This window comes from Podarcis tiliguerta, assembly GCF_965153285.1.
Source record: "Podarcis tiliguerta genome assembly, chromosome: 5".
Taxonomy (NCBI): Eukaryota; Metazoa; Chordata; class Lepidosauria; order Squamata; family Lacertidae; genus Podarcis; species Podarcis tiliguerta.
Window position 1 is genome coordinate 53,175,637 of NC_139538.1, and position 22,139 is coordinate 53,197,775.

Sequence of the window (22,139 nt, forward strand, 5' to 3'; positions counted from 1 at the left end):
CCTTTATGCCAATATTAAAAATGTATTTATATAGAAATGTTTTTATTCTATGTGCTCTGGTCCATAAATGCTTATGTCACAATTTGTTAACATGCCACCAGATGCTGTTTTAACTTGTCCATAAAACTTGTGCCAACTGGAAAGCCATGAAGTACAGTTGACTATTTCATCAAAAGAAAGCAATATGGTTAAATACACTACCACCACACAATTTAGATTCAAATGAATCAAGAACTAAAAATAAGGGTAATATGGATTCCTTCCCTAGCACTATCTAATTTTGGTTTGCTGCAGTATGCCTGTAGCCGAAGGCAAGATCTAATTAACCTCCAAATGGATGGTAAATATTTAGACAAGCCCTTTGACAATCAAAAAGGAGACTTCCATAAGCCTAAGCCCTTGTCAAAGACAAGGGAACAGTGTGGAGTCTATTGTTAGGCCTTTCGGAGTCATTCACAACCAAGGTGTTCAAAAGACTGGGTAATCTGGAGCTTTAGGATTGAGGCATGGGAAAATTGTTGGTTTCATTATTCTAATTATACCTCTGAATTTGAGAGTTATAATGTAGTTCCCAAAGATCTATTCATATTTGAGAAAGAGGCCGATTGCTAAGCATCTGCATTACTTTGCTTTTATGCAGACCTCCGTAATTCCTTAATTAAAAGATCTGGCACCAGAGGAAGACATATTTGACATTGGAAAGACTTTCAAGAATTTGAATTCTAGCTTTTTGTTGGTCAGCAAATGCCACAACATTTTCTAAATATTTGCTGACTCTCCAGAGATTGTTCTGCAACATTTTACTTCAAATACCTAAAGTTAACTTAGAATACATGAATGTTATGAGTTGTAGCCATTGCTGGGCAGCCCACAGAAGAGCAAAAACATTTAGCACCTTTGATTGGACCAAACTTCCATATATCAGAACAGGAGTAGGGAAACACTTTCGGTCACATTCTCTTCTGGGCAACCAGTCAGATTTGGGTACATGATGTATGCCACTTATGGCAAATGAAGCCATTTCAGAATGGGACAAAAATTCCTATTCAAGAAGCATCACTTTCTCTGAAACCTAGTTGAATCACACACTGTGTTCTAGTGTATCAGTAAATAAGCAAATAACTTAAGATGCAGATTTCTTCCAAATATTTATATTTCAAGCTGGAAAGGGATTGTGGGCAAAGGCAAAATATTGTTTCAGCTACTAGCCACAATGGTTTTGCTCTACCTCCACAGTCACAGGCAGTATGCCTCTGAAAACCAGTTGCTGGGAATCACAAATGCTGCACTCAAGTCCTGCTTGCAGGCTGCCCATAGGCATCTAGCTGGCCACTGTGACAACAGGAGACTAGATCATGGGTAGGCAAACTAAGGCCTGGGGGCCGGATCTGGCCCAATCGCCTTCTAATTCCAGCCTGCGGACGTTCCGGGAATCAGTGTGTTTTTGCATGAGTAGAATGTGTGCTTTTATTTAAAATGCATCTCTGGGTTATTTGTGGGGCATAGGAATTCGTTCACCCCCCCCAATATAGTCCAGCCCCCCAAGGTCTGAGGGACAGTGGACCACCCCCACTGCTGAAAAAGTTTGCTGACCCCTGGACTAGATGATCCTTGGGCCTGATCCAGTATGAATTGTAACACATGAATTGTAACACATGAATTGTAAGGCCTGGAAACGATGCCTTATGAGGAACGGCTAAGGGAGCTGGGCATGTTTAGCCTGGAGAAGAGGAGGTTAAGGGGTGATATGATAGCCATGTTCAAATATATAAAAGAATGTCATATAGAGGAGGGAGAAAGGTTGTTTTCTGCTGCTCCAGAGAAGCGGACACGGAGCAATGGATCCAAACTACAAGAAAGAAGATTCCACCTAAACATTAGGAAGAACTTCCTGACAGTAAGAGCTGTTCGACAGTGGAATTTGCTGCCAAGGAGTGTGGTGGAGTCTCCTTCTTTGGAGGTCTTTAAGCAGAGGCTTGACAACCATATGTCAGGAGTGCTCTGATGGTGTTTCCTGCTTGGCAGGGGGTTGGACTCGATGGCCCTTGTGGTCTCTTACAACTCTATGATTCTACATCATGTATTGAACCACCTGTTAGTCATACATGATTAGACCTACTGAGGTTAATGGACTTGACTAACTTAGGTCCATTGATTTATATAGGTGTACTGTACTTCAAGCATAACTTGTTTAGATACAAACCCACGTTCTTTACCTTCCACATGCTTCGGCCTCCATGTTGTCATTTGGGGGAGGCACTGCAGCTCCCCCCCTTCAGTAACATTATTGCATGCAGCTTTTTAGACAGTGAATATTTTGTAGGTCTTTAAATAAATTTTCTTCCAAAACAAATATTTTACTAAGCCTAAGGTAAGAAGGTAGTCCAGCTTTGCAGTGGAAACTGAGCAACACACTGTTTCTTTCCTATAAACTTGTCATTATAAAATATGCCAAATGTAGTGGAGTAGAATGCTTGCTTCAGTAAGGCTAAACAGCAATAAAATTGTTAACTATGGCTATTTGAGAGAACTACTGTCAGACTTATGATCATGTATGGAAATGTTTTCTAACTGGTGTAATTGCCACTTGGTTTGTTTTGGTTACCCTGCAGATGTAAACCGTTTCTTCAGAATACCATAAAGGGACTTAATTGCCAAACATGAGTTTTAACAAAAAGAGCATTATGGAAACTGCATACGGCAGCCTCAAAATAGCAACCCTGTTATCAAAGGCAGTGAGAGAACATGGAAATATATTTTTAAAAATTAAACTTCTTAATCAGATATAACCTTGTTAGTACTAGTAGTGGCATAACTTTAGTCCTGAGAATCTGATATTAAAGACTTCTAAGAAAAATAGCACCAAAGTACTATATAATAAAGGAAGTGTAATCCATGTACACACTTGGTATTCCTGAAACTGTGTTAAGGATACTGTGTTAAGGAAGAGACACAAAAATAGTTAAGTACGGTAATTGTAATGGAATTGCTGCTAGCAGTTGAACATTAAAATTGTAAAAATTACAGAGACCTCTTCACCAGGTAGAAGGAAGAGGCTTACTTAAACAAAAAGTGCTTATTACTCGATAAATTTGAGCTACCTGACATAATAAAGGAGGCAGATTTTAAGATGCAGACCATCCAATCTGCTGCATGTGTATGTTAATTTAAAGTCCTGCACTTTTTATTTAGAATTTTAATTCCAAGGCACAAGCCATGGCAAGTTTCCACTGAGAGGTTGCTGTTTCCTACTGAAAAAGAAATGGGGAGTATGCAGATGAGAAAAGACGCTGGTGTTGTCTTCCTCAGGAAAACCCTGCACATATCGTTTTGCTTGACGGCTACACTTTATAAGATCCACAGACAGCTTGTGTGTCGCAACATTATGACTTGAAGACACGCTGTGCTAGTGGTGCAAGCTGCTGTCAATATAAACACTATCAAATTTGAAAAGCAAATAAAAACGTTATTTTTAATAGGCGAGAGTCTGTTAGTACCAATGCAGATCAGCCATTCAGAGCGCTTCAGCATTTGCTATGGAGCAATATGCCCTTTCTGCTATGGAACCAGTTTCAGAGACAGACATTTGTAGGGAGCAGAAGACTATTTAAAATCTCTTTCAACTTAAAAAGCACCAAACACCATGTAGTTACACTGATGTCCTTGAAACAGTGGGTGGTAATTCAGAGGAATTTCCATTCCATTAAGGCACCACAGCAAGGACTAACAGCCTGTTTAACTGTCAGGAACTCTGTATGTTGTCAGAATCGTTTTTCATAAGAGAGTGGGCAATATAAAACTGCATGTTCATAATCCACTCAACTTTCAAACTCTAGTTCCTAGATCAATGAAAGGAAAAACTACAAAGGTTGTGATTTAATATAAAAATCATTAAAACATGTATGCATTGTGTAAGAAAGTAGGGAAGGTGTTTTGGATGCCTGACAGAACAGCTGCAGCAAAACTCCAGAAGATAAACACAAATGTGATCTGGTTTGTCACACACACTCTACAAATTGTACACATGAGCTCCTAAATCCATTCCCACAAAAGGTCTGCGGAATTCATGAAAGTCTCTTAGCAATGTCTCTAAAACAAACTCTTACTTATGCATTAAACTGACCCTGCCTTCATGTGATTTATGCATTTAACTTAGGTATATTATATCAATTCCCTCAGATAACTACATTTAGATGCTTGAAGAAGTTTTGGTCGAGGTTTCTGGGATTCAGAGTCTCAGAGCAACCAGTGTTTATATTCTTCTTTCTAAAAGTCCAATGATTAAGGCACTTCCACCTATTTGCTAGAAGTTTATTTAAAACCAATTTCTTTTCATACTGCTTCAAAGCTCCTGCATCATGTGCTCCTGTCATACATCCTACATATCAAAACCTCATATGATCATAGTTATAGAATTGTAAATAATGCAGAAATCTTTTACCCAAAATGGGGTTCAAACCCACGACCCTGAGATCAAGAGTCTTATGCTCTACTAACTGAGCTGTTGCCAGGTAGGTTGCACCCCTTGAAATACCATATGTAAAGTCTGTCGGATGGTCTAATCTTCACTTAGTTGCTTGCAATCAGTTCTGTTATTCAGTGCCTTTTGCCATTTGTGCCTCTACATTTGTTTATTTTTATGGTGCAATTCCTTTATTATAACTGTTTGCAATGAAGTACATTTTCATGGGTTACTTTGCAAAAGGAAGACTGCACAGGATTGCAGCCTCAACATTTAATTATTGCTATGTGCATGCAAAATACAAGACTGCTTTGTATCTCACTTTCTACAGGTAGATATTTAGCTCAATATGCCTTATTTGATGTTTTTTGGAGGGGGAACAGAATACGGCATAGAAAATATTACAAAGTTATACCCTGTTTGCAAGCATCTTTCCATTTTAGGAAATAAGACTGATTCTTAATTGTTTAATTTGATCTATATGAAAACTAAATGCTGGGGGGAAATGAAAAAATAAAGCCTCTTTCCTAATAAGTACAAGAGTTAGCAACCTCTGTCAAGTAAGGCAAATGTGGAAGTCAAATATCAACTAAAAGTGGCTGGAGATCTCAGGCTACATGCTCAGCCACTGAATAATCCATTCCCTGCAACAGAAAGGTGTGTTAACAATCAACACAATTGTTTACTTGAACATCAGATGAAAATGTTAAAACGTTTACATTTGGAGTCAGTTACAGCTATATCCTAGTCTAGATACTGAAATATTCTGTGCAAACTTGTTTCCTAAGATCTAGTAGTCCTTTTCCAAGGGCTAACCTGTAATACTATGAAGGCAATAAATTAAGGGTGCAAGCCTTGGTATCTACTTTCCTAGGAAGAAATGCTGCTGAACACAGTGTGACTTTTTTCAAACCCTGACAGATATGCTCTATTCGTCAGGCAGGCTTTTGGGGAAACAATTTAACAGCATATTAAAAATGAAAATGAATGTTAACTGTTTATGAACCTATCACTAGCCAGAGAACTTCTTATTTAATAAAAATAATTCTCATGGCATATTTGCTAATCTGGCACTTGATATTAACAAGTATCCCAGATGTTGATCTAAATGAATTGCATAGTTCCTAATGTATTTGTGAACCAAACCTAGATAACTTACACATATGTAATGTTAACAACATGTTTATATCTCATCATTTTAGCAGCAAACAGTCTTTTTTAAAAGTAAGTTTTAAAAAGGAACTGAAGACACCTACATGTCTAGTTTTGCTCACAGAAAGTGGCTTTATAAATACTGTATGTTTTTCCTACCCAGGAATGGGGGAGAGGGAGGGTTCACCTTACAAACTATTAAACTAAAGGCTAACCCAAAGTCAACTGGGAAGGCGATTTACCATTGTGTAACAGTTCTTTTGAAATTGTTATGGCATTCTAAAATCCTAATAAACATAATATCATTTCAAAATAAGTTTTTTAGAAGTAGGCAGCGCATATTTAATTTGAAAAAAATAGATGCCTAAATCATATTTTCCAAGGTAATAGCCATTTTATAAAGCAGGATGAAGATAGCCTCAGCACTTTTTCTTTCTAAAATGTTGCATAATTATTATTTTTCATGCACTTGTTGCTCCAGCTCTTCAGCCAGTGAGGCTCCCAGATCAGCTTACGTTGCATATTAAAAGAAATCAGAATTACAATAAAAACAATAATAAAACAAGACAATAAACAGAAAAGCAGATTAAAAATCCAGCATTACAACAAAGATATAGATATATATATGAGAAAACTGAGCAAATAAAATAGCTTTATATGAAGTAATTCCATATATCCAACAGGCACCATTTAAAAGCAACTCACTCAGTAAGTCTCCAATCACACCTAATTCATACAGGTTTTACTGAAACCAAGATTTCCTTTGATCTCAGTCCAAACTGAACATGACAACTGTGGTGTCCTACTGGTGTAGGAAGAGAAGGGAGGAGGTTTGATTTTATCAGCAAAAGAGCTCCATGGGCAAGGGGTTACACTGATTACATATGCCTGGCTTAGTCCACCCCCACAGCTTCTTATTAATATGCCAGGATCAAAACTCACATTTTGATCCTGGCTTGTTTCAACAAATCCAATCCTGGTAAAAAGAAGCAGCAGTAGACATGAAGCACATGGGGCTGGCAAAGGATAAACAGAGTGCTCTTTTCATCCTTTACCAGCCTTCTTGGTCACCTGGAGGGAATTCCATGCACTTGCCTGCATGGAATTCCTAGTAACCGATGCTGGCCAGGTAAATAGTGAAAAAGAGACTGACTTAATACTGGAAGTGGAAAGTTTCCATTGTCTCCTGTCAGAATACTTGAGTACAATCTAGCACCGGCTCCGCACATAGAGCTAAACCATGGTTTACTGTTACATCAAAAATGGGCAACTGCTGACCTTTAAACACTTGCAATATGCCCAACATTCTACCCTTAAATTCTTCAAGATGCAGACTGCAAGCAAGTTAATTTTCAATATTACAACAATACAAGAAAATGAGGCAATGTATAGAATCAAAAGGAGTGGCGAAAACAAGAGATTAGAGACTGCAGTAAATGTATTTTGAACTGTAGCCATAACTGATGTTAAGCTTTCAAAAAACAAAACACACACACACACACACACACACACACAGAAGTTATGACACCTGGCTATATAGTTTCTGTAAAACTTTAAACTTTCCATTAAGCTGTGATGTTGAAATGGCCCAGATTTCTTGTACTGATAATTTCAATTGTTGTCAATCCTAAATTGATCATAACATTTAGTTTCAAATGTCTGTGAAACAGGAGGCTTTTCGTCTTAGCCATGAGTTTAGTTTTCTAAATCAAACACTAATCTTATGTCTGTTACTAACATAACACTGACTGATCTCTAGTGTCTTTTTTGACCTGCACGTTCCAATCTGACCCCTTCCTCTTCTCTTCCACTCAAATCCCTTCCCCTACCACTTTTAGTACTATACATGGCTAGCATTCCATCTGAAATGACATTAATGTTAGTCATTAAACCACATTTTTAAACCCACTTCAAACTCTGGTTTAAAGCTAACCATGGCTAGTGTTAACTGCAATTCAGGTGTAATGCTAACCATGGTTAGTCATGGAAAGGGATATGAAGGACTTCAAGCCAAAGAGAAGATGATGGGGGAGAAATTGAGCACATGAACCAAAGAGATTGAAGAATAGGGAGAAGCATGCAAACCGGAAGGATACACCATGACAGAACAGGAAATATTACACTTGCACTATACCTGGGCCGAGCATACTTATTTCAGAGCAAATCCCATTGGTGATACTGGGATTTACTTCCAAATAACTGGATTAGGAGAACAGTAGAAAGCTTATTCCAACTGATTCAGGACACAGATAAAATACTGAGTACATAAGAATGCTACTGCTGGAAGGCACAGCCAAATCCTAATTCCCCCACCACATTCACAGATCTGATGGAAAGTCAATTCAATATCCCGTTATTCACACCACCAATGATAATAAGGACAAAAAAAGTGCATGCATTTAACTGTACCTGATACTCGTTACATTCAAAAGGAGAGTCCTTGTGTATGGCCATCTGATACTTGGCAAATAAAGCAGCAGACTGGGTGAAAGATGATTTGAACTGCGGGTCCTCTAAAGAAACGGGTACTAACCTCACCTTCAGAGCAAGGGAAAACAAAGGTACTTTGTTGGCATTTGTCCAAATGCTTCTGAAGGTAAGGCTAGTATGCTATCTCCTCAAATCCATTTCAAAGCCTCTTCCTAGGAGACATACAAGGAAGCCCAGCAACCGCAGAAATGTATTACTAAGATTTGAAGCAATGGTGGCATTCTAAGTGCTAGGCTGGTTCTGCACTCCAGGAACAGGAAGAGCTAGTTTGCATACCAGCTGAAAACAGTAATACTCAGAGCCACTTAAAATTCTATGCCAATTATCTCTCCATGCAAAATAGATAACACAATCAAAATTCCAGGTAAGTCAAGAAGGATTTGACTGTCTCATGTTCTAGAAGGAGGTGAATTCTGAGATTTCTCAATAAGATCAATAATGGAAGGCAAGCTTGCCCCCTACAACCAATATTTCGCTGCATCCTGAGTTGTCATATATTTTCTAGAGTGTACTCTCAGTTCAGGCAAAGCAGTGATGTTAAACCAAAGGCCTGGTCAATGCTTCAAGTGAACTGGCTCTGTAGTTAAGGTTTACTCATTACCGGTCTAGTGAGAATAGTTCTAGATTATCAGAAGTTCTCAATTAGAGTTTGTAAACTTGAGGGCTATACACAATTCTCATCCAAAAACCTTTCCCACAACTTCAAATATCTTAATCACGCATTGTAAATGGCAGAACTAATACCCCAACAGAGCTGCACAATATCAACATGTTCAAAGTTCTGGCCTTCACTGGGGTACTCAGCCTCCCTTGCACCCAAATGGAAGTCATACAGGAGAAACCTGCTTCCTGACTTCTACATTAATCCACATGCTTGTCACTATATTACCGTATTTTTCGCCCTATAGGACGCACTTTTTCCCCTCCAAAAATGAAGAGGAAATCTGTGTGCATCCTATGGGGCGAATGCAGGCTTTCGCTAAAGCTTGGAGAGCGAGAGGGGTCGGTGAACACCGACCCCTCTCGCTCTCCTGGCTTCAGGAAGCTATCAGCAAGCCTGGGGAGCCCGCGGGAGTTCCCGCAGGGCTCCCTAGGCTGCGGATAGCAGCCTGCTGCTTGGAGTGCGGGGCGCGCTGAAGCCGCGACTGGGGGGGGGGGGTAAAAAATTTCTTTATTCCCCCCCAAAAAACTAGGTGCGTCCTAAGGTCCGGTGCATCCTATAGGGCGAAAAATACGATACGTTTTTAGGCACTAGTGACTAGGCATCTAGGTTCTTGCACCTCTGGACTTCGTCACTCTGTTTGGTCAATCCCAGCCAACATAAAGGCCAGTTCTGAATACACATAATCCCAAAGGAATTATCCATAAAGTATGATCTACTCTGCGAACTAAATTCCCTACCATCTTCCACAATCCATCACTATATAAGACGCTACCCACCACAATTTACATAGGCTGGAATCCAAATTTAGCTTTCCACAAACAGAAGGGCTCCTTCTGTCCAGAGATGATTACTGATCCAGCAGATTCTCTCTATTCCCTGCCACTGCTGTTCCAGAGGATCCTACCAGTCCTCCAGAACAGTTTTTCAGGCACCACAAGGGAGAATTGGTTAATGTTGCCTCCCCACACACCTTCTGCCAGCAGGAATATCCCCAGTGGAGCTCCACTCAGAGGATACACCCTTCAGCAGCAGCCAAGTCAGGACCCAAGTCTGTCACAAAGTACAGTCATACCTCGGGATAAATACACTTCAGGTTGAGCGCTTTTGGTTTGTGTTCCGCAGCGACCCGGAAGTAACGGAGCACGTTACTTCCGGGTTTCGCCATTCGTGCATGTGCAGACGGTCAAAATGACATCACGCGAATGTGCGGAAGCGGCGAAACGCGACCCGCTGTCGCATCTTACGTTCTGTTCAGGATGCGAACGGGGCTCCGGAACGGATTCCATTTGCATCCCGAGGTACCACTGTACATTTTGAATGGAGAAGGATGCCTTTATCCAACTGATGCTTAGCAGGAAACACTAACACTTTCTAAAACCATTCCACCACACACACACACACACACACACACACTAAAATGATCACTATTTGTGACTTATTTCCATTGCTGAATTCAGATATTTTGCCAAAGAAAGCAGACACGACAGTGTGAACAAAGTGAGTTGGGAATTGTCAGGAGAGAGAAGAAGAAGCCTACATTAAGGAAAAGGAATTGCCAAAGGATAGATGAGGATATGAGAGCAAACTGCAGTAGGGACAGGGGCATCAACAACACATTGAAGCAAAAGAAATAACGGGTACTGATTGAAGAGTAGCCATATCCTAGATACCACATGTCTTCTTGCCTGAATGAAACTATGGGCCTTTTCAGAATTTCACAGTACCTTGCAAAGGTTGGTATGTTAGGGGCAGAAGAGAATGAAGATGGAAAGTAAAAAGTAAAGAGTAAGTCAAAGAGTTGAACAGGTGTAAGGAAACCATTTCATCCTACACACACACTCTTCCAAAACTTTGTTCTCCTTCCCCATCCAATATGCAACATACTTTATGGATAGGACCTCAGAATAAATTTAACCCAAGGTTAACTGTGCCCTAATTTTTATTTATTTCATAAAATTTATACACCACTTGATTTTTTTTTTAAAAAGCCCTCAAAGCTGTTTACAAATATTTGTGAAACACACTCAAGCCCTGTAGGATCACCCATTATAGAGGCAAGAACAACTTTCAAAATCTAGCTACCCTACTGTTTGGGGAATTTAAAGTGTATTTCACTAGTTCACCTGTTCCTCTTTATGCACCATCTCCAATGTCAAAGCAAACCCCGTTATTGCTTCTCCTTTTGCTTGAAAATGTCTTGAATTATTTGTGGCACTCATGAGATATGCAAAACCTCCTTGTACTTCCAGGATTTAAGTTTTGTTTAATTCATATCTTTTTTTTTTCTTTTTTTGAAGTTTCTATGGTTATTAATTATTTTAAAGGAACAGCTTCCAAATGTCTCAGAATAGACCAAAGCAACATGCTTGTGTCTGACCTGGCTGGCGGTTGGTTTATCAGGTGGGTCCTTGTGAATAACCATCTGGTAACGTTTATAGACCTGGTAAGACTCCTGAAAGGTGGCTTTGAACAGGGAACTTGGTGGAGATGATTGCACCAGCCTCACCTTCCAAAGAAAGATATTCATTATTGGAATAATAGCCATTCAAAAGCTGGGGAGAATACAAACAGTTAGAAACTAACTATGGTTAAATCAACATTTACACAATGAAATCAACAATACTTTTAAACAACCATTTCCCCCTCGAGGCCAATGTTACTTTATGCTCCACTACGCCTATTTTTTATTTTTAGAAATGAAAAGATTATTTTTCATGTAACCATTTAAGTTTAGTTTCCAGTCATTGTTCTGTAAACACCGTGCACTTTACTCAATAGTTTACAAAGTCTACTACAAAATCAATTTTGAGTGAATCATGCAGTTGTATAATAAGGATTATTCAAACATAAATACATATATTCTATACATGTTGTAAGAACAAAAACAAGTTGCTACTCAGGTTCACATCCACCCTTAAATTGCAGGAGGTCATTTTTCTTCCTGCAATTTTCCTATCAGTCTTTGCTGTTGGCTACCTACCATCACCTAGGCACTATTTTGAGATGCTAGGACAAGAACACTGATGAGATTTCTTTTAACACAACCGAATAATTTTAATCTCCCTTAAATCCTATTACCACAACTTCATGTCAACCCATAATATACTAGCAGTTCAATCCTAAGCATGTTTAACTCCGAAGTCTCAAGGAGTTCAATGGGACTTAGTTCCTAATAAGGGTGTTTAGGATTACTGTCTCAGCCTCTTCTTTCGCTATATGCCACAGAACCCCAGAATATCAGCATTATCAAATAGAAAACAGACTTAGCACACATAAATGTATGCTTTAAAATGTGCTATTAGTGGAACTATAGCTGTTTTTCCTAAGAAAAAATAAACAAACCTGCCAGAACAAGGCATGAGAAGCAAGCCAAGAACAAATACTGGTTGCCACTCATGGTTTGGAGGGAAACAAATAATAGATTGCATTTGGACAACATGACAAACTAGACCCTGACTTGTTTTACCTGTGGAATGGCAAGAATGGGGAAGAAGCACTGCAGAAACTTTTCAGCAACATGCACCAGCGAGTTAGTCACTCACATCAAACCATGGTTTGTTTTAAGCCATAGTTTAATGTGATACATGACCTGGGCCAATGTATGCCTCAAGTTCACTATTTTCTCTGCTAAGGCTAATGTATCAAATTTTTGATCCAATTCTCAATAAGAAAAAACTATTTCCCTTACATCTTGGCTATGAGTCACGTCTTGCAAGAGACCAAGCAAATACCCTGTCATGGCTAGGTGCTACACTGAACAGAATCTGACCTGGCGTGGCAATCGCAAATGAACAGAGCAAGCGGAGTCAGAGGTCATGTTAATGCTAGGCAGTAATCAAGGAGCCAAAGTCAAATGTCCTTCCAGGGTCAGAGACAAGCTAAAACAGAAGCAAGGGTGGGTCAAAACACAGGAGGCAAGCACATGACATGCAAATGGTTTTTGACAGGAGGGTGACAAAGGGAAAGTTACAAGATGGAAAAATATAAGATCAGGGACAGAATCAGGGATGAGGCAATTTAAGTGCCCAGAAGGGAGGGAACTATACTCAGCCAGGGTGTGCTTTTGACCATCTAGAGCAGGCACCCCCAAACTCGACCCTCCAGATGTTTGGGGACTACAATTCCCATCATCCCTGACCACTGGTCCTGTTAGCTAGGGATGATGGGAGTTGTAGTCCCAAAGAGGGCCGAGTTTGGGGATGCCTGATCTAGAGCAAAGGTTCCCAGCTGAAAAAAGCCCTGCCACCATTCACCATCGCCACCTTCTGTTGCTCTCTACCTGCATGAGGCCCCTTGCTGTGGGGAAGGGCTGTAACCACCACCAGCAGGTGGGACCCACTCTCCCTTACTTGCCAGGCTTTGGGAAGTGGCTCTTAATATCCAGTAGCCAGTGACGAACTCTGTGGCCCACCGGATGAGAGCTACTGATCTAGAGGTTTGCAGCCTCAACCCCCGAGACAGAAAATCCAGCTGAACAGTGGTGACAGGCATCCTCTCTCCCCCCTCCACCAATTTTGAAGGAGATGAAGGGGCTGCTTGGAAAGACTGGTTCACAGCAGCAAGGCCTACTTTCCTAGGGACCAAGCACTGCTCTCCCAGGAGCTGTTTGGTGCCCAGGGAAGTGGTGGCCAAGAGGATAAAGTAATTCTTTGTCAGCTACCGTGTATGTAAGTTTCAGCACATTGCCCAAAACTGGTTAAGAAATTCTTCTCACGGGGTGAATAGGTAATAGCCTCCTATGCCATCATATGCATATCTGGAGGAAAATAGGTCCTTAAAAATTCCCAGAAATGCACAAATTATAGCCAGGAGTCTGGTAGTGGAAATTGATAAAAATACTTTGTGAAACAGCATCTTCTTCAGTAATGTAAAAATCTAGCTATTTGTCATTTCTAATTTTTACTTCAAATTAGGGGACTAATTTTATATAACGTTAATATCTAATTACAGTTCCACTAATGTGATTTTTGTTCTGGAAATGTACTACGCTATTCATTCAGATGGAACCACAGCACCCTCTTGTGTTTCTGCAAAGAACACATCCACTTAAGTTTTGAACACACTAACATACACACAACAAGGTCTTATGAGGCTAAACTGAAAACATCACAGGACTTTTCAAATGCCAGTAACTGACTCCAAGGCATGTTATAATGCAACCAATTTTTACAATTAAAAGTAGAACATTTTTCACATCTGACTAATCAAATACCTTCAACATAAGCAGCAGTACAAGAATGACATGATGGCTCTATGTATCACGTCAATCCAAGTAAGTATTTCTGTACCTCTAACTGGTGCACAGGTTCAGTAGGTAAGGAGGCAAAAATGAAGTCTTCAATTGATTTGGGCTGATTGGTTTTAGCTTTCGAGCGCTGGCCAAGCAAAACCTGAGCCTCAGTTTGCAGCGAAGGATTTTGTGTCTGGTTCTGAAGGGTCTTCTGCAATTTATGTTCCTTCCTTACTTCCTTTGCTTTACGGCAGGGTGGCTTACTCAAGTCGGCTCCTTTCCCTAGAAAGGCAAGGTGCACATACTCAATGGGGAAAGTGTGTGCTGTAGAACAGCTACATTTGTTCATCTGTATACTTTTATGACGACTGGAAGAAAGGCAATTAATACCATAAGCAAAAATGTAATCCTCTTCTGACGCGCCAGCTACATTTTATTATTGTGCTTATATTGGGGAAAATACCAGGGTGATCCCCAGTATCCCTGTGGGTTTGCCTGGATGCTCCAATCAATACCAAACACCAGTCAGATCAATTAACAGGCATTTATTTAGCACCAGAATGTGATGCCACATAACGCCCCCTTTGCCAGAGAGGAAAGTGGCCAGCTGGGTAAAAGGCACAGCACTATTTACACTTTAAACATTCCTAAACAACAGCTATTCTGCCTAGGTAACTCATATGGCATAGCAATGGCCTTCTCTCCTCCCTCCCTCCCTCTTCCTTGCTTATCTGTTCCAACTACTGTCTACACAAAATGTATGTACTGCTTGTTTTTTAGTACAGTGGTACCTTGGTTCTTAAACGCCTTGGTACTCAAAAGCCTTGGTTCATAAACGCTGAAAGTAAGTGTTCCAGTTTTCAAACATTTTTTGGAAGCCGTATGGCCAATTCAGCTATCGGCTATTGTTTCCAGGGCGTCTGCACCAATCAGAAGCTGCGGCTTGGTTTTCAAACATTTCGGAAGTCAAACGGACTTCCAGAATGGATTAAGTTTGGCGCTTTTTCTTCTTTTTTTTGCTATTTATTTTGTGCTTTTGTTTTTGAGGCTTTTTCAGTTAATTCGTTTTTGTGACTGTGTGGAACCCAGTTTAGCTACTGATTGATTGATTGATTGATTGCGTGACTGCGGAAATGGATAAAAGCGCCCCATCCAAACAATGACTATCATCAGTGCAGGAAAGGAAAAAATAATAATTTTAATTTTTATCACCTACAATAGTGTCTTATTTATTTTATAGTACAGCATTACTTTCTATGGGAAAGTGTGCCTTGGTATTGGAACACTTTGGTTTTGGAATGGACTTCTGGAACAGATTAAGTTTGAGAACCAAGGTACCACTGTATATGTCTGCCTTGCCCAAAACACTTGTACTCGTCACTTGTAAGGTTAAGCAGCACAAATAATTTCCTATTCGTGTATAAAGTTATAATACTGTATTTGTAAGCCACTCATTAGTCTCCCCCCCTCCCGTTTTTTTGCAAAAGTAACTCAAAGCGGGGCCAACAGTCAAGAAGGTGGTTTCTGCACGTACATTAGAACCAGCACGAAACAAAACTGAAAAATCTAGAACACATTCATATTTTTAAAATGCAGGATTAAAACACCCCACCCACTAAAAGAGGCTACTGATAAATTAATTAATTCCTGGTTGAAGGAAAAATGATTTTGATAGGCACCTGAAGACAGATAATAATGGTGCCAAGTGAGCCACCCTAGAGAGAGCCTTCCACAAGCAGGGAGCCATGACAGAAAAGTCCTGTTCTCATGTCACCAGCCTCCAGACTTCCTGTGGACACATGAAGAAGGGCCTCAGATGATGATTGCAGTGACCTGGTCTGCTCATATGGGGAGAAGCAGCCCTTGAAGTACTGGGGTCCTGAGCCACATAAAGCTTTATAGGTCAAAAGTAGGACTTTGAATTGGGCCCAGAAACTGGACAGGATTGGTGTTATATACTCAGCACAGGATTGGTGTTATATACTCAGGCTGTCTTGATCCAGTGAGCAACCTGGCCGCTGAACTCTGAACCATCTGCACTTTCTGGAAATCGCACAAGACAAACAGGGAAGAAAAAAAAGAAGGTGCAAAGCTATCTTGCCATCTTCTTATATTAAAGATTAGTTACCTGGTTTGGGAACTGCGGGACTAACTTTAGCTGACTCCAACGGCTCCCCAGAATTGGCATTAACTTTCTCATGAGACAATTCAATATGCTCTGAGTCTGCTTTCTTCACAGTTATTTCTCCTTCCCCACTCTCCACCTTCTCCAAATGATCAGGATTGAGGGGTTTTAGTTCAGCCTGACAGCTTCCTGGTTCGTCTTTTAAGAAAAAACTGCAGCCATCAGTATCTTTGGTGTGGGAATCCATAGGCTCCACTGTAAATAGGGAAAAAATTAGAACAAACCATGAGCAAAAGAGAAAGGACAGCTGATAAAAAAACACTATATAACACTAATAATTAAAATTTAAAAGACAGCTACAGCTCTATATAATTTACATGCCCTTGACCTATTGATCTAAGTAAAAAAGAAATTTAATTGCACAACAATTTCAACTGCACAAAACCACAACAGTAAGTAATGTTTAAAAGACCGCTTATTACCTTCACTGTCCACTACAGGAATTTCCCCCTTCATTAAGAACTTCAACATCTTCTTTAGAACCTTCTTATGTGATTTGGAAGGCTGGAAATGTAAGGCCCGGCATCTAAAAAAAAAGAAAAAGGGAATACAGTCAAGGTATCCACCAAATAATAAAGGTAAAGGTACCCCTGCCCGTACGGGCCAGTCTTGACAGACTCTAGGGTTGTGCGCCCATCTCACTCAGGAGGCCGGGGGCCAGCGCTGTCCGGAGACACTTCCGGGTCACGTGGTCAGCATGACATCGCTGCTCTGGCAAGCCAGAGCCGCACACAGAAACGCCGTTTACCTTCCTGCTAGTAAGCGGTCCCTATTTATCTACTTGCACCCGGGAGTGCTTTCAAACTGCTAGGTTGGCAGGCGCTGGGACCGAACAACGGGAGCGCACCCCGCCGCGGGGATTCGAACCGCCGACCTTTTGATCGGCAAGCCCTAGGCACTGAGGCTTTACCCACAGCACCACCCGCGTCCCATGAGCACCACCCGCGTCCCATGCCACCAAATAATACAGTATATTAAACAAAAATTTGATATGTATGTTATCAATTAGTCATGTAGTCTAGGTTCCATGGAAAAGTTTAGGCTTTGTTAACAATGCCTCATTAATTAGTGGTTAGTGATGCTCTTTCGATACTTCTGTGGGATGTTTGGAATTATGACAACATTAACATTTAATCACCTGCATTCACTAAAATGGGATGAGAAGTTACATGGAATTAAAGCCCAGCAGAACACACAGTTTCAAAGTCTTGCAATGTACAAATTACTCTGATATTTTTAGATCTCTTTTCAGCAAGGTTCTTTACAACACTACAAGTACAACTAAAAGCATTTTATGCACAGGGTTCCAACCTGCTTGCTCATAATAAACTGTTTACCCTCACAGCAACCTGCTTCATAGCTTTAATGACATCATGAGTCACCATTTCCTATTAATATTCAGATTAAGCAGATATCTGAATCTGTCTATAAGTCGACATTCAAGAAAATATACAGAAGTATTGCCTTACCTTATTGTATATTGAGGACAACATGTACGATTCATAATAGGCTTGTAAATGTATTTCCCACTCCTATAAGTTAAAAAAAAAACTGTTTAAAATGTATGTTTAGTTCTTAGAATAGCCATGAATTATAAGGTTTAAATAACTTATTTAAACATATTTAAGTTTAAATAACTTATTTAAATAACTTATTAAACCACGATTCCTGGGTCACACATAATGCTAATCTATGCTCATGATTCCCACCCAGCATGGTCAGGGATTATGGGAATTGTAGTCTTGTTAAAGAACAATACACTAAACCAGGGTTTAGCATTATGCGCAAACCAGTCTGAGACCACTGTATTTAAACTGTCGCTACATATTTATTTAAGAAATGTATACCCCACTTTCCAAATGCTCTCCGAGGCACATGATCATAACCATCCAAAGCAATTAGCTCGTCTCTTGGCGATGTGCAATGCAGCGGCATTCTGGAGTTATTGCACTATGACTGCTGGCCTTATGGGACTCAGAAGAAATAGGCTGCCCACGCCTGGAAGTCTTCTGCTGAGAAATACTAGACATAAATCTACTAAAGGTGGGAGTCTCCACATAGGCCAGATGGAACATGGGCCCCAACTCTTCTGAAAAGGTCCACTCAAGTCTAGAGCCCCTCTTTTCAAGAAGGTCAATTTCTTGCACCAAGACCTACCAGAATAATGATCACTTTAGGTGACGCTTAGTTTTAAATGAAGCACTTCAAATGGGCTACTGGCCCAAAAAAAGACTTCTCTTAGAAGGAAGTCAAGTTGTCCCCTATTCACAAATGGAGAACTTTTCTGATAGTATACAAGTTACAGTTGGTATAGGTATTGCAACAAAACAGAAAAAGAGCAGGAAATGAAATGAACTCACTCATGGCATGGGAGCTCTTGAAGGGCCAAACTGAAGTTTATGCTTATGATGAAAGAGACCGTAAGGGGGCTGCAGAATTATGCACTGTCTCCTTGCCTTCTCTCCACAGCAAATGCCCCACTTCTTCCTTAATTGCCACTAAAACCTGCTGACCTCTAGATGCTCGAGGATGTAGTCCAACTCCCAGCCAACATGGACAATGACCAAGGATGGTGGGGGTTTGAGTGTAGCAATATCTGGAGGACCATAAGCTTACTATGCCTGAGCTGAAGGCCACATAGGCACAAAAGTTAAGTAGGTCCTCCAAACCAGGTTAACTAGAGATAAGTCTACACTCTTTCCCCAATAGAAATAGACACTGCCATATATTTTCTGTGAGGAGGAGTGAGAAGCTAAGACTGAAGAAGCACAAGCAGAGCAGCACTTTGCTAGCATGACTTGAAAACGCTTTCCCTTTCAGTTTCCTCATGGTACCATGTGAAGTTTATGATCTTATATATTTTTACAATTAAATGTGGCAATTGAGGATTGAATTCTCAATTGAATTCCACAATATGCTCTTTAATATTGAAACACTGGATTCAGTGACACCAACAGTGCTCAGATAGCATCTCTTACCTTCGCCAACCTCTGTCGATAAGATCTTGGTAATCTTGGACAGTCAGTGAATGAGCCCACATGCCTGAAACACACATCAAACAAGAAATGAGGGAGGGGGGGAAATAAAAACTTCACTTCAAATAATGAGAACAAAGCCAGTTCCTGTGGAAAGCTACTGCTTCCTGTATTTCTTTGCAACACAAAAACTTATTTAAAAAAACCACTGCTAAAATTAAAACTTTGTGATGAACATTAAAATCCACATTCCTCACTAGTTTTGCTACATCCACCCAACACTTCAACACCCTATATTTAGTCTCTACTCCAATCCCACTGACCAATGTAATTTACTACGCTCCATTAGCTTTTCCCACCATTACTCTCCCCAAGTCAATGCTTAAGGGAAATGGTCCTATCTGCATTAGCAACAAGTCCTCCTTGTCCTCCTTTGACATTCACCTCTATCTGCTCCTTCTGTCTCACAGGCATTCAGCAACTCTGCCAAATCTAGCTCTGTGTTTATTCGCCCACCATTTATTCTGTCCCATTGTTCCTTACTGTCCCACCCCTTGCCTCTTTGCAACAAAACCCATTTCTTTCCTCAAAAATATTGAACCTCCTCCTCTACTGTCAGTTTTTCATTAGTTCCTGCTCACACCCACAATATTGCTCTTTAACCCAGCAGAGGGCCTATTACTATCTTTGGGTGAGTAGCTGTAGATCAACAGGGATTTGTGATACCCTATTCTTTTAACAACAACAACATGACTTCCCCTTCCCAATTAGGCAGCCAAAATGAAGAGAGCTTGGAGAACAAATATTTTGTGTAGAGGAGGACTGTGAGCTCAAAAGAAACCCCTGCACTGCTTAGCAGCTGCTAAGAGGCAGTCTGTTTTACACCTTGCTCCAGCTAGCCACTCTCCACAATATGGCACATTAGTGAAGCCTGCCTTCTCTGCTTTAACCCTCTCAGCAGTCACATTGCCAGGCCTTTTGTACTGTCCCCATGCTTCTCCCTGGTTCTGAGAGCCAAAACAAAACACAAAACAGGGAAGGGAGTGGGGAGCAAATAAAGGATCCAGAGAGAGGACAGTAACTAACTACCAACCATTTTTATGAAGAAGGCTTGAGTTCATGAAAGTTTACACCCGTGGTTCCCTCCATGGGGCACATGCCCCACAGGGGGGCAATTTGATTTTTAAGGGGGGCAATTTGAGAATGCATTAGACCAAGCCTTTTAGGCTTCCTCCACATGAATAGTTCACTTTTTTTTAATAATAAGAATTATGTCACAGGGCAGGGGGTCGGCATCAGGATTTTAGAGATGCTTAGGTGGGGCATAGTACAAAAGGAAAAAGGTTGGGAACTACTGGTTTACACCATTAACACGTTTGGATTTTGGATGCAGGTTTGTGTGTGTGTGTGTGTGTCCCTTCCCAATCCCTGCTGCAACCCTCCAGATTGCACAGCAGTCCCTGGCTTTTCAAAGGAGGCCTGAAAGGAGTAACCCACCCCGTTACCTTATCTCCTTGTGGCAGCCCCTCAGCTACTGCCCTAGAAGGAAGTGGGGTACCCAGAAAGTGGGCTTGTGGCTTTCATTAAGCCCCCCACCCCGCCTTGGACCGGGGAACACCAACCCGCCTAGACTTCCAAGGGGCTGCAAGGAAACTGAATCATTTCGGACCCCCCGAAGCCAAGGCCCAGCTCAGCCCATGCGCACTTTCCATGCATCTGGCGCTCTGCTCTTATTTCTTTAAAAGGTAGTTTTAAGGAAAGGGAAACACGCGCGCAGCGCCCTCCCTTCTTCTGCTGCTTCTCCCCGCCCTCAGGACCCTAACCGTGGGAGAGGTTGCCGGTGTCGCTCTTGCAGTAGCCGCAGCGGTAGCCGTCATCTCCGCCCAGGTACTCCACGATACTTGGGGAACTACTCCCCCCCGCCGCCGCCATCTTTGCCGGCCGGCTTAGGGTGCTGCAAACCCTTTAGGGGCCCCGGGAAGCAGCGGCAGCAGCGCCGGCGGCCGCCATCTTAGCAAAGGGCAAAAGTTTGGGTGGAGCAGGGAGAGGGCTCTAGTCTCCCTCGCTTTCTGTCGCGACTTCCGGGAGCCCATTGCACAGCTTCGCATCTTCCATGTGCGGGGCAAAAAAAAAAAAAAAAGAGGCATCAAAAGTAAATACTGCGTCTTAAAGGGACAGGCTTCTTATTCGTTGCAGCGGGTTTAAGTCTATCGTGTTCTCTGCCTTAAAAAAAAAACCCTTTAGACATAGATATCGTTTCTTTTTCTGGCACGGTTTTGGGGTTTTTATTTGTCTTTAAAACCATCGTGGCAAACAGAAATCCATCAACAGATGGAGATGAAATGATGGGAGAACCTTTCACCTGTTTTGTTCACTTTGCTGCCTGCTATGCAGCTTTGAAAGGCATTGTAAATTTCCCCAGAAATAGCCCAATACTGTGTCGCTAATGCAGCCAGTGAATTCTCAGTTCTGACAGTTGTGTCGGTATCGTGCATACATCTTGCACGCTGTGCTTGTATTTATTTGGGCATCAATCCCACTGTGTAGAATGAGATTCCCCAGGTAAAGAAGCATAGGACGACAGCTTTATTTCCACTTGAAGTCACCCCAGGCATTGGGGAAGCAACATATAAACTATCAAAATAATTATAACATCTGCTCCACAGCTCCGGGGCCAAGTATACCCTTCCCTTCCGTTTTGTCTAATTGCCTAGCCTATTTTTCCCTGTCCTTCTCATACAATCTGATTAATGAGCAAACTACTGCTTTAAATTATGTCAGTAGGATAAACATTACTGAAGCTGCAGCCCTGTCTACCCACTCAGTGGGACTCACTTTTAAGCAGAGACTGCCATACTGAGGAGGGAGGACTAGAGTGCTCAGGTTTCCAATTTTTTACGGCTTTCTGACATTTTAAAACGTCGCACGAAACTCATAGACGACAAAACAACTATGCAGGTTCATCGGAAGCAAGTCGCACT

General features: G+C 41.2%; 1 protein-coding gene across 12 annotated transcripts in view; it reads right to left on the bottom strand.

The window, feature by feature from the left end:
* The window catches only part of ATE1 (arginyltransferase 1), a 71,859-nt gene that overhangs the window by 48,514 nt on the left and 1,206 nt on the right, over positions 1–22,139 (bottom strand). For 4 of the 12 annotated variants that reach the window (XR_014510964.1, XM_083439688.1, XM_083439687.1 and 1 more), the window contains exons 1-8: positions 20,982–21,244; positions 19,162–19,225; positions 17,653–17,715; positions 16,606–16,709; positions 16,127–16,378; positions 14,057–14,280; positions 11,146–11,274; positions 8,024–8,152 (exon numbers count right to left, since the gene is read on the bottom strand). Coding sequence is in view for 11 of the 12 variants with exons in the window: in XM_083439688.1 (XP_083295814.1) it covers positions 8,024–8,152; positions 11,146–11,274; positions 14,057–14,280; positions 16,127–16,378; positions 16,606–16,709; positions 17,653–17,715; positions 19,162–19,225; positions 20,982–21,090 (1,074 nt within the window). In the remaining variant the exon portion in view is untranslated. Of the gene's footprint in view, positions 1–8,023; positions 8,153–11,145; positions 11,275–14,056; positions 14,281–16,126; positions 16,379–16,605; positions 16,710–17,652; positions 17,716–19,161; positions 19,226–20,981; positions 21,245–22,139 lie in introns of those variants that run through there. The other 8 variants (XM_083439692.1, XM_083439690.1, XM_083439693.1 and 5 more) reach the window with 5 other exon arrangements.